Source organism: Andrena cerasifolii, chromosome 12 (assembly GCF_050908995.1).
Source record: "Andrena cerasifolii isolate SP2316 chromosome 12, iyAndCera1_principal, whole genome shotgun sequence".
In the NCBI taxonomy this organism is placed as follows: Eukaryota; Metazoa; Arthropoda; class Insecta; order Hymenoptera; family Andrenidae; genus Andrena; species Andrena cerasifolii.
Window position 1 is genome coordinate 2301622 of NC_135129.1, and position 19596 is coordinate 2321217.

At 39.7% G+C, this 19596-nt stretch overlaps 2 protein-coding genes across 14 annotated transcripts in view; one reads left to right on the forward strand and one right to left on the reverse strand.

The window, feature by feature from the left end:
* Positions 1-10649, forward strand: part of Liprin-gamma (liprin protein kazrin) — a 280018-nt gene extending 269369 nt beyond the window's left edge. For 10 of the 13 annotated variants that reach the window (XM_076824643.1, XM_076824645.1, XM_076824651.1 and 7 more), the window contains 3 exons: positions 4497-4686; positions 9366-9386; positions 10402-10649. In XM_076824643.1, coding sequence (XP_076680758.1) covers positions 4497-4686; positions 9366-9386; positions 10402-10635 — 445 coding nt within the window. In that variant the 3' untranslated portion in view covers positions 10636-10649. The remainder of the gene's footprint in view (positions 1-4496; positions 4687-9365; positions 9387-10401) is intronic. The other 3 variants (XM_076824647.1, XM_076824653.1, XM_076824655.1) reach the window with 2 other exon arrangements.
* Positions 10650-11720: 1071 nt separating this feature from the next.
* On the reverse strand, positions 11721-16651 carry LOC143375491 (uncharacterized). The gene is made up of 3 exons (XM_076824674.1): positions 16494-16651; positions 15682-16432; positions 11721-15492 (listed from the first exon to the last, which is right to left on the reverse strand). The coding sequence occupies exons 1-3, from the start codon at positions 16515-16517 to the stop codon at positions 14300-14302; spliced, it is 1968 nt and encodes a 655-aa protein (XP_076680789.1). The 5' UTR covers positions 16518-16651; the 3' UTR covers positions 11721-14299.
* Between the last annotated feature and the right edge of the window lie 2945 nt (positions 16652-19596).

The following is a 19596-nucleotide window of genomic DNA, read 5'->3' on the forward strand; positions in this document are numbered from 1 at the left end:
TGTTAACTTAAAGAACGTTGCTACCGGCATGAAAGCGCGGATACAGGCCTCAGATTTTCAGGGTTTCTGGTTAGTCTACCGTAAAATGAATGCGGTGCCCTTTAACGTTCACGATCAAAAGGACATAGTTGAGCCGACATATATCTCGCGTCTCGATAACTGTAAATAGCAAACGGGCGAGCTTAAAAAGTACTTTGCATTAATATCGCTAAGGTAATAAATATCGAAACTTTAGGCTTCCATCGAAGCATTTTCAACAGTAGAATGATAATCATCGGGGAATTGTAAATAGCCAGGAGCCGAGGAAAGGATTATTCGCCATCCAGGTGGAATGGCAGGATTTTAGTCGCTCTCGCGAATTATTAAGCGTTTTACGATTAAAGTTCCGCTGCTTTCGGAGGACTAATAGACGAACCACGAGATGAATTAGTTAAATTAATTACCGAGACTCAACATCCCGACCCGAGAACGAAATATGAGAACAGTTCATTCTGACAGACTGACATTGAACATTGCACCCACGTGTCGCGGATACTAGGGAGTTCTTTTAGGTGACGAGCAGCAAAATTAAAGACAGCCAAACGTGATAAGATAAATAACTGTGAGGAGGTAAAACTGTGCATGCTGGTCGCGGGCGACCTCGACTGAAACAGGCATCCTCTCCCAGCCAGTCGAGGTCGCTGGCGACTGGTTTAGTATTTAAGTACTCATCCGTAATACACACGCCATACTTGGATATATCGGGAATACACACACGTAAATACAGTACAGTACAGTCGACATAATGTACATATACAAACATTCGGTATACCCAAATGGAATTATTATTATTGAAACATTGTACTCGGCACCGCAGCGATTCGCTGGGTCTGCAGTCCACTGGATCGCGGATCCATCGGTAATATGTCTCTCATAGCTGAGCCGTAGCCCACAGCTGCCGCCTGCACTGCACTGCGCTATGTACAGCACATTGTTAATTATTAGTAAAGCCTGGTGTAATCCGTGGCTCGGACGATTTATTAAAAATTCACCATCTGATCAATGGCTATCGGTCTTGGCGTCACTGAAGGTTTAGCCAGGGAACATTAGATCTGTTAAAAAATTATCAAATAGTTTCAATTCATAATTAAATTCATCGCGCGTAAAATCTTCCAGATTCTGCTGTGTAATGAAAAATGAAATTCTCATATTGCCCTTTCTTCTCCTGGCCTCCTCTGAGGGAAGCAGAAGAAGACGTAGGGGAGTATAGTAATGTGGTGACTAGGGTAGTTGATCTATAGATTGAGATATCCATGGATTACATCAGTGTGCATTATGGTTCCTTTTTATCTTTTTCTGATTTGCCAACTTTGATATTTACATTCTTGACTGTTCGGTGTTTAATCCAATTGACTGACCGCGCTGGCCCCACCGACGCGTCTCGGTCGATCCTTCGCGGACGATCCTGCGCGTCTGGCGTCCAGCGATCGTATACATTCTTCTATATCGATGGTGCACAAAATGCTTGTGTATGTATATTTATGTTGTAACTAGATATTCATTATGATACATCTCGTCCTATTTTTCGGGCGCGTTGCAGCGAGCCACTGTTCCATGTTCTGGAAAGGAACGTTCTTGCATCGATCACGGAATATTTTGTGTACCAAGGACAAATATGAAGTAGCTCCCTTCATACGCAGAAAGATATCCCTTTTGACCTTTGCACCATTCTAATAGTAAACGATAGCTCGTGTCTTCGTCTACTTGGATCTAAAAAGAATCGAACCTTCTGAATTTATTCTGGATATCAAAGTACAATGTTAAGTCCTCGGACTGACTCTGATTTTACCGCCATTGATGCACCCCATTGAAAAGCTCTCATCAGGAGAAACCAGGTTTATACTATTTTTATCCTGAAAATCAGACTTCGCTGTTCGTTATAGGAACATGATGCCCTTAGGACTTGAAGCTTAGCCATGTGGGTGTTTTAAACCCCACGAACTAGCAATGATGGGGTTCCCAGCTGGCTCACCAGTGCTGAGACTGTATTAAAGGATTAGCTAGAAGCATGTTGTGATAAATTCTGTCAGCTAAATTTCCAATATATGGAATTGCAGATAATAAATTTGTAATGACTGTAGCACCTCAAAATGGAGGATTGTAGGACTGTAGAAATGTTACTCTAATTAATCAACAGAAGATTCAGGGGGAGAGGTGATATAAAGGGTATCTCGTGCCTACTTCATCGAAGTGTATAAGGACTATAAGGGTTGAGCATTCATTTCTGCCTTTAAAGTTAGGGGTGAGTATAGTAAACGCGGATGGCAATCAGCTGTGACTTAATTGCCCAGCATTTGAGTTTGGAATCTTATAAGCAGCAGATATATCTTAAAACTTCAGAACAACAAGCTTCAACTTAGCGTTAGATTAACTCTAGACACACAATAGCGTATTCTTTATTCTCAATGCCAAGAATATGAGCTTTAAAGCTACCTTCAAAGATGTTCCCGTCTGATTTTCAGGATAAAAGGTGGTATCTAGTCACTCTACACTCAACACTCTACCCTGGTGCAATCAAAACCCATTGCAATGTCCTTTGACACACCAGCAGTGTAGAAACGGTCCCAAAGTTTGCACCTTTTTCCAAATTAAATAACAGCCTCATGAGCAAAACTGAGAGAACTGGGGAATAAGAAGTCTATGGACTGTCTTTTACTGCCAGTCATCCTGTGGTATCTGACCATTACTAACTCAATTGCCGGGAACTTCTCGAAACATGTGACCATTCACCCATATGCACTGCACGTGCAAAGTCTACCCACTCCGCATTCGTTTAACATCGACGGTAAAGATATAGTGAAGTCTTAAATTGGACGTAGTCATAAATGGAAGCACATTTTGGGTTATTGGGTCACGTGGCTGAAAACATCAAGGGAAGATGATACTGTGACTTAACTTAGGGGCGCATGAAGCATCCCTGTTCTAAATTATTCCCTATTTTTTTACATCACATATTCTGCTCGCTGAAGGATGAAAAGCTTTAAAGCAACGATACGTCGCAAACTGTTCTCATCAAATACATGGATCGCTTCATCCACGCCAAAACTTTATCAATTTTTTTAGGAAACTGTGCGTTTGCGTCATATGGTTCGTGTTAGGATTTGTCTCCTTTCAACGAGCACAAAATGTTCATGTAAAAAACTTTAACATTAATTTTCAATGTTATAAACAATTTTGCGGCAAGTATTTTTTACGAACCTCCACCGATCCAGAGGTGTAGATTCACTCCTGAATGCAATGACCATCACATTTTTAACACCCTGTAGATGGCATTGGGTCCTTAGATCCCGTTGGGGTCAGACACTTAAGACTATAAGAATTCACTGTTTCTTTACTGTCGATCATGCATTAAGTAGAATATCGAGGCTACAAGTTCCTGAAGAGGGGAGAAAAAAACTCCAGACAATTGGAACCCACTCGAGTCCACCATCCTTTCGACTTGTCTAATTGTCTCTCCCCTTCAGTTTTGTTCGTGAGACCTGTACCGTGTCTTGCAAAGATATGGCGATGTAAACAACAGGGAAGAAAATCGATGACGCGCTTGAATCTCGCCAAAAATCTAAAGACTAGATCAGCATACATATTTTTTAGGCATTGGCCCTTATAACCCTCGAATACATCTTTGTCTCGAAAGAAGGTGACGGTTCAAGACCGGACGTCACCTTCTTTCGAGATAGGGAGCTTTTCGGCTTGCCTTTATTGCCTTATTCCGTAGAATGAGAAAAATTGCGGATGAGCGAAGGAGACTGAGTGCCCCTTTCGCTCATCCGCAGCCTGTCTCATTCGCGGCGGCAAGAACAGAAGAGGGGATAGCGATCACCTTATATCGAGCCGGACACACCGTCCTTATATCGAGACACTACTACTGTAGGGTAGACCGAGGCGAATCGGATCCTAGGATGAATCGGATCGAAATAAGAATTCAGTCCATATTTGTTACATCTTAATATATAAAGCGAAATGTGCCTCAGCTCATGATGCCTGGCTAATCCAGATGAATGTGACTATTCTCACAAAAAATTTTGTTATAAAATCAGAATCTAAATTCCGGACGGAGCCGAATAGTAAAGCTAGTATCGTAGTAGTAGCGAGCATCCCTCATCCCTTTAAAATAAGAATTCTTATTTTGATCCGATTCGCCTCAGTCTACCCAATGTAAAAAATGAACGAAATAAGCGCAGCCCTGTAATTAACGGTTTCTGCCATCGCTATCGCTCACACCCGCCTTGCCAGGATTTTAAGCTGATCGCCATATCTTTCCAAGCCACTACACTTCACCCTCTATTGTGCCATGGCTCTGTGATATCGCGACTGTTCTGTAAAACGGGAGAGAGGTTCGCTGCAAAACGGGTCGAACGTGTGTGTGTCCGCGGTGTCACCAAGGTGCGTGCATATAAGCGGTCAGAATGCGTGTACGCAGAAAGGCGTGCATGAACGCGTGGTGTGCGTGTGCGTAGAAGTCAGCTGGAGGTGGTCCCGAGGAACAGCACCGCCGGGGGCCGTCCGATGAGCACCGTGAGCGCGGGTGGTAGCCTAGGTCGTGGAAGCAGAGGGCTGCACCTCCAACATCATCAGAGCTCCCTCTCGGCCCTGCACATGACGGCTAATCACTCTGGCACTGTCGATAGGCGCAGATCCAGCCTCAGGGTAACGTACCGTATAGATTCAAAGACCTGGTCCATACACGACTGCACCGGGAACTCGATGGTACTCCTCCTTTCGACCGTGCTCCTCCTCGAGCTTGCACGGGACACGATATTTTCTCGGCAGATAGGGCTTGGCTTCCTAAAAAGTCATCGAGTTAAGGACTCTCCTTATACTTGTACTTCATTAAGACACTTGCTCCCTCGTCCCCTTTCGAGGGTAAAAATCTGAATGTTTGCCGCTCATTTTTGTATTACTGAGTTGAGTCTATGAGTAATCTCTGATTTAACGAGGGCTGTGTTATTGGCGATGAATATTCTGAAGTGCTAATATCGTATCCAAGATTATCATCTCAAAGAGGTTGATACTGCTTTCAACAGTTTAAAGGAGAATTACAGTGGAAGGGTGGCTAACTTAAATGGGTTAAAAGTGTAATTCCATTATATGATCTGACGCGACGAAAGAAAATTTTGGTATTCGAATAGTTTACCAAACTTGGCAGCTATGAAAATAAACCCTTGCGAAGTTTCTGGTCGCAGGAAAGTTTTCAGATACGAATAGTATGCATTCAGCACTTGAAGAATATTTTTCATCGCAGTCGCGAGACTTCTACAGAAACGTAATTAAATGCAGAAGATAGCAGTGAATATCGATCACACTGGTGCACTTTATAGATATGAAATATACACGGATACATTCTGATTGGAAAATTGACAATTACTTAGGAAGCAATCACTCAACCAAGTAAGTCTTCCAAGTGGTGCTGTTCAAACTTTAAAAGGATCACCAATGTGGAGACTCAACTTTCTACTACAAATTCTCGTCTTCCTCCTTGCGATCGAAATATATCACTAAATTAATATTAATTTCCGTAGCAATCTGCCTGGAATAATATCGTGGGTGTCAACTAATACTAACGTCATAGATGACTTTCTTCATTCATTTCCTCACCACTTCAAACACCACGCGCAGCGTGACATTCCGACGTAGTGCATAGAAAGCCATCGTTGACAAAATATTACGACACAATCACGTATGAAAAAATCATTGCCAGTGGTTTCTCGAGCTCCTCCATTATCAATACATTCATAACAACACTCGCTGTTTAAAAGTGCGAATCCGGAGCGAAGAGTATTCCGTTCAGTACGTAAGACAACTCGAGCCGCTACTCACGAAGAATTTTTTATACCGTGCATTTGATTAATTACCGTTGATTTATCGTCATTTCATTTCTTTTTATATATTCACTTTATTTCTCATTGGCACGTTGCATGGCATCGCTTAGGTAAGGACGCTCGCGCAATATTGCCCACCGAAAACAGATTCCCATCTCGATACATCCCCGAACACGTTCAACCCTTATCGAGGGGAACCGCCAATATTCCGTAGAAATAGATAAAGGAGTACTTTGAAAACTACAAATAATATCAAATATTAAACGCAGGTGTTGCGAAAGTGAAAAGCATATTAATCTAATGATAAAGTCTCAGTAATGCGTCCATACGTTCCATTTCTTTACTTATTAACACTTTGTACGCACAGTGGGCTCGTGAGAATTATAATTAAAACAGAGGAACAGATATGCTAAATGAAAGTCATCTACAACTACGTGGTTGAACCCCAACACGCGATAAGGGTTGAAAGCTGTGAGCTATGCGCTCAACCGAACGTTAATCATTGTCCCTGCATCCTGTGGATCGTCGCAGACCTGCAGTCTTCTTTACTTGAAAAAGGTTCGGTATATACGTATATATGTATATATATATACGTATATGTATCTATATTTATATTAATCCATCGTTTCTTTCTCTACGTCTCTGTACGCTATTCTATCGTGGTAGAAGACCCAATGAGAAGTTTTAACGAGTTCTGGTCGAGCTTCTTCAAGTTTCCTCGATGGGGTCGTTGGCGTCACTGTTATGAAAATTCATAGAAAAGAATGTCCTTTCTCATTCTGAGAAGGTATAGACTCCCGGACCTCCGGAACATCCTCGAGGAAACTTCGAGAGAACAGTTCTTTGGGAACACATAAGGGAAACGATTGATTGCTCAGTACTCCATTTACATAACATCGTCTTCCTTTCCTTTTGTTCTCCTTTTTCTATTCTCGTATTCGCTATCGAAGATAAAATATTTCAGCGCGTTCCGCAATGAATAGAATCTCGTACCTAGTTGCTGCTCACGCGCGACAATCTTCTTGAAGATCATTTTATTTTTAACGATTTAATGTTTGCATAGGAAGAGATTTCTTCTGTACCGATTCGTCTGTGCTCACTTCGATTTTTTATAGTTTAGTGCCCCCACTGAGTCCGTATCATTTTTCAAGCTTAGATAATACATTCCAGAAATTCTTCCTAATAAAATGAACAACGATGTCATTTGATAGTTTCACATGGAATTGCTGATACATTTGCGCACTCTTTTCGGAACTCTTCTTAATTTAAGCAACGTTCACTGCATTCTATTTTCAGTATCGTGAGTTGCAGCAAGGTATAATTAAAGGAACCGAACTGAATATCATGTAACGTTTCATTTCCACGAGTCTCTGTAAATGACATTTTCAAGAGAAACATTTTCAATTTAGCAGCAATTTCATTTAACATTCTGAGTGGAGCTCCAGTATTTTCGCCTTCATATTGTCTGGAAAGCATCCAAAGTATCGCCCGAGTGTCCCCGAATGTTTGCTCGGGATGCGTTAAGCAAAACTTCCTTGGCAATAAGACTTGAAGGGGTATTTTTCAAAAGCTTGCACCACTCAAAGTGTTAAGATTACTGGGTTCTGAATCTGCAAGCTCTTTCTGCTGTAGGACACAAAAATCGCCCGCCATGAAATTTAACGAAAGGGATTGTTGATATAGTTAACATATTCATAACGATATATCCGCAACGAACTTAATATTATAATATTTAAAAAGACCTTAGGTCGTAGATCTTTTTCATTTAATCTTTTGTTTCTAATATCTAACATAAATTTTGTTTCTATCCATCAACAGTTTGGGGATGAACGTTGATCGAAATACTTTAAAATTTAAATTAACTGCTACAGTAGCTTGAAAAATGAGGATGTTGAAAATAAGAAAAGATAGTGATAGAAAGATGTTTTACAACAAATTTCACGAAATTCATGTTACCCTATTTTAGCAAAACGTCCTCTCGCCTAAAACCTAAAACACATGCACTGAAACTTCTAGTACATAGTTCCCCTAGTAAAACGTAGCGATATTTTCCTTGCTCTCGGTAACAAATTGACGCAATCTATCGTAACTCGGCGTGTTCCAAATTTCGTAGTAACGTAGTAGATAGTCATCGTTATCTTAGAGCATCCTCCAGAACGAGGAGGCATCATTCGTACATTCCAAGTCCCTCGCAGATGTCTCCTCGCGAAAATCGAATGTCTGAATTTTAGCAAAGTGCCTCGGTAAGCTACATTGGCGACGGCGTTAACCCATGAAGCTTGGAAGCCGAGATGATCAATCTTTGCTATGGTTGCTGCGCCGTGTACTCGACGCTTGGCTGAAATTTAGACGCACCCCATAGATCTCGATCTCGATCGGACGGACCTGGAAAGTACATGGGCGTAAAAGAGTGATCGACTCAACGATGCATATAAAGTTTTTATGTTGGGACGTTAACAGGGCTCGCCCGAATTCTTCGTCGTTCGTCCGACGAGCGGGAGTAATAGAACAGAACGCTTCGATTTCACGTAAATTGTCTGGAACCCGCTTGGAAAGCTGAAGAAAGAAAGACTGACATTTGGGGTGCGAGTGCAATCGTATCGCCAGTAATTGTAGGGAAACGGAGACAACTCGTACAATCCCCTCCCCTGTACTTAATCATCTACTTGTAAGCCATGTAAACCCTCGCTGACACTTTCTTTACAAACGATCACGACGAATATTAGGGGCGGTCAAGCGCATCACGGAGCACCCTTCCTAGTTGCGAGAACCGAGAGTCTATCGCGTGACACTCGCAAAATACGAGCTTAACTTAGTGAAATTTTTAGAAAAATCTAACCAGGTCTTTTACCTTTGTAATTCATCGAACCGTAAATATTCCAGATATTTTTCTACTCGTACGTCCCCCCCCCCCCCAGAGTTTTACCACTTTCTTATCGCACCTGTTATTTCACGTTGGAACAGTTCCCTCGTATTGTCTTCTGCCCTCGTCTGTATCTTTCTTTCCCGTTTCAAATATTTTCAGTCTTCTTATTACTCCTTCTGCTGTACAATTTGGTTCCTTTTCTTTTCGAGATGCACATGAGTGTTAACGAGCAACGGCATATTTCTGACTCGATTGCCAAATATCCATTGTCGAAACGAAACATTTAGGCTCGATGAACTACGAGTAAAACATCGCGGCTCCTAGTTGTTCTTGATGATTTTCTCGTTTGACAGGCTGATTGTATCGTCGCCACACTGTAAACACTGTACATAAAAGTCAAGAAATTAACTGCCACATTCTCCTGCTCATGTATGTTAACCAGACTGTCCTGTTTCTAAGGGTACATTATTCTAGTGACTATCGCGCAGTAAAGAAACAGAAACGAGAACTGCAGGCGCTCGATTTTTAGCAACCCGATATTATTATAACATTGACGAGCCATTGTGTAAATATAAACTGATGATTTCAATGTGGAATTCACGGCGTGAGTTCTTAATCGACCTTGTTTCGTCCTTTACTAGTTGTCGTGGAAGAGCTCACAGGTATGCGCCTCTTAATCATTTACTTGCGTACCATCATTAGTATTCCTAATTATTTTCTTTTCGGTTCCTTCCTTACTGTAATTAGTAGTTGGTATTAATTTTCATTTAACGTCTCCTTAATAGTACACAAATTGGCTAATAGGAAACTGGTATGATCAGCAGTTTTGGCTAACTCAAATTAAGCTGCAAAATTTTTCTAATAAAAAGAATCTCACAATTTCATTTTCCTTTCATTCCCGCATATTTTCCCAGTTAGCCAATTTCGATTATCGTTTAGTTGACACGTTGCTTTGTTTTCTGCTTCATAGCAAACACTTCAATCTTCCCCACCGAAACATTGCTTTACTTCCAAAAAAAGGAAACAACGTACTCACCTCTCTACATAACTCGTCCTCCATTAAACTGACGATCGAGACGAACGTTTAATCGCTGGTCTACTAATCCATATAGCAGCATCGTGCCTCGTGCCCCTTAGAAGCCTGCTAAATAATCGTCTCATCCACAGACTTTCAAAATCATGGGCAATAAACGTAGAAGTATTGCCCTCTGTGTGTCGTGGAACCCCATCTTCGTCGTATCAAACATAGGATACACCCCTCAGATACCCTAACTCCTCTCGCTTTCTTCAATCACGAACGAAGCCTTTTCGAAACTCAAATACACCAACATCAAATTGACCAGGTCGGGCCCTCCTACGAGAAATGAAACAACCACTTGGTGCACATACTAGGACCACAGCGGTTTCATTAGTAAAGCGTGGCGCGTCATCCTTGTTTCAGTTTCGAAACATTTCGACAACTGCAAATCTCCTAACCCTCTCAGGCACACGTCTCACTTTCTCCATTCGCATTTCGCAGCTCACAGACATTCACGTCAGGCATCCGGGGTTCCCCGGTAGCTCATCTGCTGAGAACAGTGGCGCCGCCGCGTCCGCGAAGGAGTCGGGGGAATCCCATCAAGAGGCGGGCGTGTTCGAACCGACAGGCTTAACCGACGCATGCGTATCTTTTCACAGGGATCGTTGAGTCGAGCGTTTGGCCTGCGACCAAGGAGCGAGAAGGCCTCGCCGTCGTCGTCGTCCGACACGGGAAGCCTGGCGAGCCAGTACATGAGCAGCGCCCGTAGCAATTCCCCGCCACCGCCGCAATTGCCACCGAGGCCGATCACCGGCAACAAGAGGCACCGCAGGGTGAAGAGCATCGGCGACATCGATTACATAACGACCGCGGCTGTAAGCACTCCCGTTTGACAGGAGGGTAGGCCCCAGCATACGGGGCCTTACCGAAGCTTGAGCGAGCGAGGATACTCGTCGTCCTCGTACTCCCCGTCGCAGTACGGCTCGTACTCCGGATACAGCAACATTCTGCCTGGTGAACAGTACCAGTACCAGCAGACTGGCAACTACTATCAGCTGAAAGGCGGCTATTATTCGCCCCAGAGCACGGGCCCACCATTTCCAGGTGTTCAGAGGTACGGTAGCTTGGCTGAAGAGGCATGGTCGTGCACGACAAAAGATAATCCCACTGGGAATCCAAAGACAAGTCCTAGGACTTACTTGGCTTAGCTGTTCTCAAAACGGTCCCCACGGTGATGTGTTTCGTAATCGATCGTCACTGTTCGAGGACGTAACAATGGCTCGTTACGTCCTCCCATTGGGGGCTGCTCGGAGGTCAGGATTTTGGAAGCTTAGGAGGATTGCTGTGATTTAATTTGGGAAATGTATTGGTTTTTCTGGACGTTTGAATGTAAACACAGGGTCTTTTCGAAGATTCCATGGCTGAGCTGATCTTAACGCAATGAACGACTTACGTACGGCACAGAGTGTATTGCGTGTATAGGGATGATTTTTATAACTCTCGATTGACATCGACAACTGAACCTCCTTCGGAAAGAAGAAACTTTCATCAGAGGTAATAAGAAGTTGAGGAGTTTGTAGAGTGGAATCAGCTTTGGACTATTTCATGGATTCAAATTTCTCAGACTTGCTATGCATATTGAAGTCGGATATCATAGAACATACAAGTTCTCGAAGGATAGTATTGACCAGACAACGAGTTATTGGTTCGTTTAGAGACTCGATTAATATTCCGTCGTCGCAAACGCCTGAATCGTTTGGTTGATCGAATTTAATCGGAGTAAAATGGAATCGCTGTAAACTATGAATCATGAGTCGCAGGACAGAATACGGATATCAGGACCAGATTTCTAGCAGTTAAAGGATGTCATGAATTGTAGTAAAAAGTCAGAACCATTCTCACAGTTTGTATCAGTAGTATCAGCAGTGTAAAGGAGCTTGAAGTTCGAAAGAGGAATTCGCCACAAATTGAATGAATCTTGATTAGTGTTTGAAGATTATAAAGAATGTTCACGAGACTATGTAGACTATGTAGCTACACGAATACATAATCTTAAAAACTCCAGTCACATGTAAATTTAGAATTTATAGTTACATTGTGATTCTTTATCAACGACTAAAATAGCTGATAGAGTACAATCGAATCTGCTGATCGTACTACTGAGTACAAACTGTGCCACATAATCGACTGTGTATTTAAATATGATGAGTTAGCGTTACTTAGAGGGAAACTCATGTTGATCACTGTTGCAGTGAATAGATTGCATACACATTATCGTAATTACAAATGGCTGCCAAATACGAGATTTGACGACATCACTTTGTTGGGTACGCAACATTAACAAAAGACTACGACCAATTAGGAGAGGGAAACACTTGAAGTTGAATGATGTATCTAGAAATTTCACATTACTTTCTGGTTAGAGTTTCATTACAGGACGTTCGTTAATTATTCAACTGTTTTCTTGGGTATCTGAAAACTTACATAGCTGACGTCATTCAGAAATTAATAATAAGACTGTTATTTGGATTTGAAACGTGTCCGACTTTTTGGAAGCTCGCGATCTCTTAGGAAGGACTAGAAAGTATTTACATTTTAAACTCGAGTGTAATAGCATGCAAACATACGGTCTTGAATATGTGAAGAAGCTGTCGCAGAGAATGCTTTAAAAAGTAAAAGGCAATTGACTATTTAATTAATCAGAATTATTGATGGGACCAAGTACACTGCAAATAGTATTGAGACCTGATGGAGTATGTTCAAATCCTATGTGAATATTTTGAAAAACAAAAGCAGTATTTATATAAGTATAATTAAACTCTATAGTTAAACATGTTCAAATATGTATATATATTTCAATACAATCAGTAAGATTTGAGTATTATTTTAAAGAGATTTAATGCTTATTAGAACACAGTACATTTGTAAATACATTCTTGAACCTTGCATGCATTTGTTACGAGTTTTAAACACGGTTAAATAATACTAAATACTTTGCCAGTATATGAAGCGAAATATTTGTTTCTGTACATATGTATTGTTTAATTCCAAAGCAAAGAAACTTAGGTACGAAATTGATTGCTATACATGAGCACCCATTGAACTTGGTCCCAACACTAATTAAAACATGCATCCATTGGAAGATTACCAGTTGAACGGAGGAAACGAAGCAGGGGCTTCCAACTTGTTTCTACGCGCAAGAGAAATCTACGTAGATCAAGAACACTACTTTTAACAAGCAACGTACATTCCAGTCTCTGTTTCTCGAGATTAATCACAAAGCAGAATGAGCGAACACCTATTTTATTCATCGACAAAGTAGAATTGGTTAAAGCCAATGACCAAGCTAAACAGCAAGCGATGTATTCTACATTTTTTGTAAACAAATTGTAATCTCGCTCGGTCTACACAGGACCCCTCTTTCATTTATGTAGTTTCGTTATTCTCTTGAAATTTGTACATACATACGCCACACTCGAGGAGGCGCAACAACTAATAAGAATGAAATATTTTTTCTCTACACGCACATATAGGAAGACAATTTTTCGCATGATTTCACAAGGCGACATCGGTGAATTACAAAAATTTGTCGGAAGTTATTTTTCGAATCGAAAGAAGTGAGTCGGGTGATCATTAAAGATATAATATAAGGTTGTAAGTAATTACATAACTGTTAAGATGGAAGCGTACACGAGCCAATTAGTCGGTGATGTATTTATATGAGCTGATGTTAATTATTATAACGTGTTATAATAATTAATATTCTATTATATTAAATATTCTGGACGCAATAACATAAAGCGCCGGAACGATCAAATGCACGCCAGGATTAAATATAATTACGCTTGCGTAACGAGACATTTTTGTAGATAAAATTTAAATATTAAATATTTATTCGTAGATACAAATATTTCTTCGTATTTATGGTCAGTGGTAATTTATTTCGATGGTATGGCGTGGATCCACGAGTCATTTGATACCGGATCGGTATTATCATCGTTTGGTACGATTAAACGATGCATCAATACTTTCCGAATAATTATATTTTTCCATACCTATGTAATTTATTTGGATAAATTAGTTTAGGTCTAATTTATTTGACGCGCACCGCAAAGTCCACAGATCTACACGGACCCTCGTTATTCGCGATCGATGAAAGGTATTTTAATCGAAGACAATTATAACATTCGTTTATGGATGTCTAATTGATAATGCGACCAGTGATCGAACAAAACATTGTAAATGTGCTCAGTATCGTCTGTATATATTTGTGTGAACTGTATCTAAATATTTCAGAGAAATAAAATAAACGAATGCCTTTACTTCTGTGCAACATAAATTTGCTCTATCATTTATTATTGTTATTTCAGTTACATCTCATCTTGGATCATATTTAAAATACCATAAAAAAACTTCGATAAATACTAGAACAGAATAGAAAAAAAGAAACTTGTCGCGCATGATTACAATTCTAAAAATATACCTTAATTCTGTTTTGTACTATCAATTACATTAGCAGTACTAAGCTAGCAGTTCAGTCATCCAATTTATCATTATTTAGTACGCATGGGACAGAGGTTCCGTGTTTAACATATATGTATAAAAAGCTGAAAATAATTCACTAGCTACGTTATCAATAATTTCATATATAACTGTAACGATTTTAGTCAGCGCGTTATATAAACTGCTACTGCCTTTAAAAGAAGAGCAGGCATTTATACCATGTTGCTTTAGATTTGCTTTAGAATATTCCCATACAAAATAAATCGCCTCCACCAAAAACTGTCCAGGATCATTACAATGCTGTAACACAGTCGCACTAATCTTAAAAATCTTAGTCAAAATATCTGTTGCATTTCTCATGTGTCTTATTTCATCGAGTATATCATTAAAGTCACTAATATCAGGTAGTTCTTTCTTCACAGCGGATTGCTCGCCAGCATAAAAACTGTCTAATAATTGTGAAAGTAAAGTCGTTATATCATCTGTATTATTATCTACTGACAATGAATCTGATTTCGTTTGGCCCAAACGTATAGCACCCATCGTTAACAAATGGCACGCAAACGGTAGTGGATCTAGCAATGTAATATTGTTTACCATGATTTTACCATTCTCAAATTTCAATTGGCAATTCACCCTCTGACTTATTTTATTTATAATACCCAGAAAATCTTCTTTATTGATAATTCTTTTAAGTCGACATATAATACCTTTACAGTTGTTTCCCACATTATTCCTATCCGCTTCTTTCGTTCTATCAAACTCTTTCTGGAGACGATTAACGCGCAAAGTATTCTGAAATTTCTCGAGAATAGTACCTTTACTCGATCTTATAAGCTCACCAGCTAATTTAGCAGTTAACAGAGTATTGCTAAAGAATAAGATTTGCGAGATAAAGACTAATACATCAGATCGATCAACATCCATCTGACTTTTGTACTTTCCCATTAAACGACAGCCTTGGTAAACTATACCAACTCCATTGACTGTTAGATTTCCTATTATTAGCGTGTTATACGTTAGTTTAGACACACTGCTAATGCATCTGCCTCGTGCAATAGCTCTTGATAAAAGCATACTCCCTCCATTTGCTCCTATCGTCAAAGTTGTACCAGCTATTTCAAGCCACGCTGGCAGCGCATCCTTATTTAACGGACTAATAGATTCCTTATGCCTATGACGGTCTAGTAAGTGGCGAGATTTTCGACCAATGTTATATAATCCACTAACGCCAAGAGTAATCCCACCTAGTACATAAAAAGTGTTAGAAAGTCTTATACTTTTAATTTAAGTACTGTATGTTTTATCTACATTATTGCTGCGAAGTTGCAACTTTGTATCTAGTATTCGTGAATCTTTTAAATGGTAGTATAACTACAGAATCCTGATTCATTTCAGTTGGTATGTAGCTATAACAAAGAAAAAAGAAGCTATACCTGCAACAGTTAATACTGGTAAAACTGGTGTTACGAAACTTGCGATACCTAATCCCATAAATGTACCAACAGATACTACATTAGAAACATTATCACAGACATTGAGGATTTTATTTTTAACTGCGCAAGCTGGAGAGTCCTTCTCTTCGATCCATACCATCGACGATTGTTCGGTAATCTTATAATATGGGTTACTCTGATAAACTCCATCTTTTGGTACAACCATAGTACATTTAGGTAACTTATTATTGTTCAAATAGTCCACCCAGCTTTTGTATATCCTACCCTCATTGTCAATGTACCATGTGCTATTCAGTCTCATTATTTTAAACACTGCCATTGGACAGATCCTGTTGGACACTTCGTTACAACTATTAGTAGTATTTTTCTGTGATTTCTTTACCACAGTATGATTCAATGTTACATTATATATTATTCCAACATGAATAGGGCTACTTTTGTCCTCCGTTCCATACGTAATTATTTTCTCATATATCGTATTGATAATCTTGCACGACTCTTTATCGTATACTACTCTATTAAATATATCAGTACCATCGTTAATGTTCAATGGGCAATTTTCCTGACTAGCAGAGCCTTGCTTATTTTCATCAGCCTGGCTAGGACCAAAAAGGCCAAATCCAATATTTTGTTTTATATATGGATATTCATCAGGACTGTATTGAAACCAATCAGGAAGGAGTTCATAAAAATTTTGCTGGTACTTTGTAGCCAGTTTTGTCAGTTTCAACTAGAAGATATACAGATGTAATTTCGTATTACCAGTCGAAAAGAAATCATTAAAAATTTACCTTTTCAGGGAAGGAACAAGCCATGTTGGTTGCTATTTACTACAGTCTACCTACACGTTTGCGAGCTAGGAGCTGACACACAAGCATAAGTGCTCGTGTAATTTGTATGTGTGTGTAATTACATCATGCTTTTGCTTTGGATCAGGTGACCTTGCGATTATTTTCAAATTTCAGGGTAGAAGGAATATTCCTAAATAAACGTTAACATAATCGCATTGCTGAATAAATTTAATCATTTCCTTAAATATATTTGTGCACTTTTACATTTGCATAATGGGCTATTTAAGGTTTAGTATTTTGTTAATTACATATTCAATATATTACTCTACAGGACCGTCCCGTGACCGGTGCGCAGTGTGAGATTTTCGCAATCTAGCAGGACAAAATCAATACTATGTTGCGGATAACTGCAGTTTTTAAAAGCTTCTGACGTTGATCCTTTAATTAAACAGTCTCCTTAATGTTGAGCATATATACGATTTAGCTGTTTACTTCCCAACGATATTGCTCGAGAACGTGTTTACTGATATTAGTTATATGTATTAATAACTTTTTACTGGTTTAAGATATTTCACTGGATATTATTTTTAATATACATGGTGGTCTACTACTGATGGTCATTTTTTAGGGGGTGGTTCTATGTACCAAAATAAGAAGAAAATATAGAATACAATTTTTTGATACTGCGCTTCGTTTTCGAGAAAATTAACTTTGTTTACTTGCACCTTTTGGCCACGCTGAAGTAAGGGGGGCGCTTCTCGCCACGGGAGAAACGTGCCCCCTACCTCAGCCGTTGAAAGAAAAAGAAAAATAAGAAAACGAAGAAAGAATAAAGAGAAGCATATAAATACATGAAAAAGATGAAAGAGGAGGGATTTGAATTTAGTACTTATTTTCAATAGTAATAGAATATTTTCATTTGCAGTTTACATTTTAATTATTCACATTATTGAGAACCATTATTTACATTCCAGTAGAAGAACATTTCTTGAAACATTCGAAATATTCGTATACATACTGCCCGAACGTTCAAGCTAGTCGACATAGTCCGTCTGCTCGAAGTATATTCGAGCTACTCGGTTCTTTCAAGCCGCTCGAAGTATATTCGAGCTAGGTACTCGGTTCTTTCAAGCCACTCGGCTTTTACGAGTACTCGACTCGGCTCGGTTCGGATTTCGAGCTGCTCGAATATTCGAGTCATTCGAGTACTCGAACAGCCCTACCACAATTGCTTAAACTGTACTTCGGTACATGTTATGATAAAAATTTATTTGATAAGGTAATATAAAGGCACTAGTCTCGAAAGAAGATGACGTTAGGGGCCGAACGAGTCGAGTCCGGCATTACCAATTCAAATGGAATGAGATTACAACGCCATTCGCGATAACAATTAAAACTAAATATGATAAAACATCGGTTCTTTTATAGCTTAAGAATAAGGAAAACAATGCGACTGTATTCTTATTGGTTACTCATTTTATTTACATGTGCAAAGTTTCTCAGCTTCAGTTTGCAGAGTTTTTTCTAGCAGTGAACTATTTTATCTAGTGTTGCTAAATTTACCGACTTCGATGTTGGATTGAATGTGATTCCCAAAACCATCATTCATAAAAGTAGAGTGCGCAACGAAACCACTTCTGTTAACGATAGTCAATACTTCAGTTTAAAACTGAACAAGTGACAAAAACTTCCATAAAGTGTTAGCTATATCATCGATGAAGTATAGGATAGACTTATCTGATAACACTTATCATCTTATGGGAGTTGGTGTGATACCACTGACGAGACACAGGATATCCTTTACCCCCTGCCATGCCCCCTTACTATGCCCCCTTGCCATTTTCGTGTCACAACCAACGTTATCGATTCAGTCTAATATAAGATTACAATGCTACGAGTGGTAGGAATTAAAATTAAATGTTATCGAAAACATTTAAAATCTAACATGTTGCATAATTCCACTACCCCGGGATACTTGTGGACACTGGACACTCCGGGCTTGGCGAAACTTCCGAAAACCGGTCAAACCCGATTGGGCTGAAATTTTGCAAATAGCTTCATTTTGCATAAAAATAACGTTTGCGAGAAGGATTTTTGGCGACTCGAATTTTTTTTTTACCATTTCAATGCCGTTCCCTACCTTACCGACAGAGTCGAGAATAGGATACAACAGTTATTCAGTGCATTCTCCTTATTATTCTCCTGTATATACATATTTAATATCGTTCAATAATGTTGAGAATGCATTGAAGCTTGGCCCCGTGTAAACTCACATCGGTTCGCTACCATGCTTTACGCGCCCGCGAGCGGGCGCGCGCCCCCCGCCCCAAACTAGCCCAAAACCAATACTAATACCCAGTATCAAGCTGATATCTCTTTCTAAGTTGATCTCTGTTTTATAGATTTTAGGAGATTAATAAGGAGAATGCACTGAATAACTGTTGAATCCGATTCTCCGCTCTGTCGGTAAGATAGAGAATGACATTGAAATGGTAAAAAAAAAATTTTCGAGTCGCCAAAAATCCTTCTCGCAAACGTTATTTTTATGCAAAATGAAGCTATTTGCAAAATTTCAGCCCAATCGGGTTTGACCGGTTTTCGGAAGTATAGCCCCGGGCTTTAAAAGAATACATTATTATCTTACCTTTCTGTGTGACAATCTTTTGCCGGACCTTCCTCATATCTAACTGCGTCGTATGTGGTTATACAATACAATACAGATGTTTGCATAATGATAAAAAATTATTTTTTCATTTATGGATACTGCATATTAATGCCCCCTTTATTTCTTTCAAGTGCCGACCAACGGGCTATCATAAGGTCGGTATTCATAGTCGCTACTTATTCTTAAGCAAAACCAGCGGTCGTAGCCGTGATGAATACACTTGAAGTTAAGTATCACGGAGCGGTGTACTGGAGAAAGATGGGTTTGACCACCTTTCTCCCGATGCTCTGCTGCTGCTGGGACCCGAAGGAGAGAGGAGGGAAAAATGGAATAACTAAAATAATGTTCGTTGCGCAATATAAATAAGCAAAATGCTTGAAACGCCCATCCTGCGTAAAAAAACAAGAAAACCAAAAATACAAAATACAAATTCTTAAG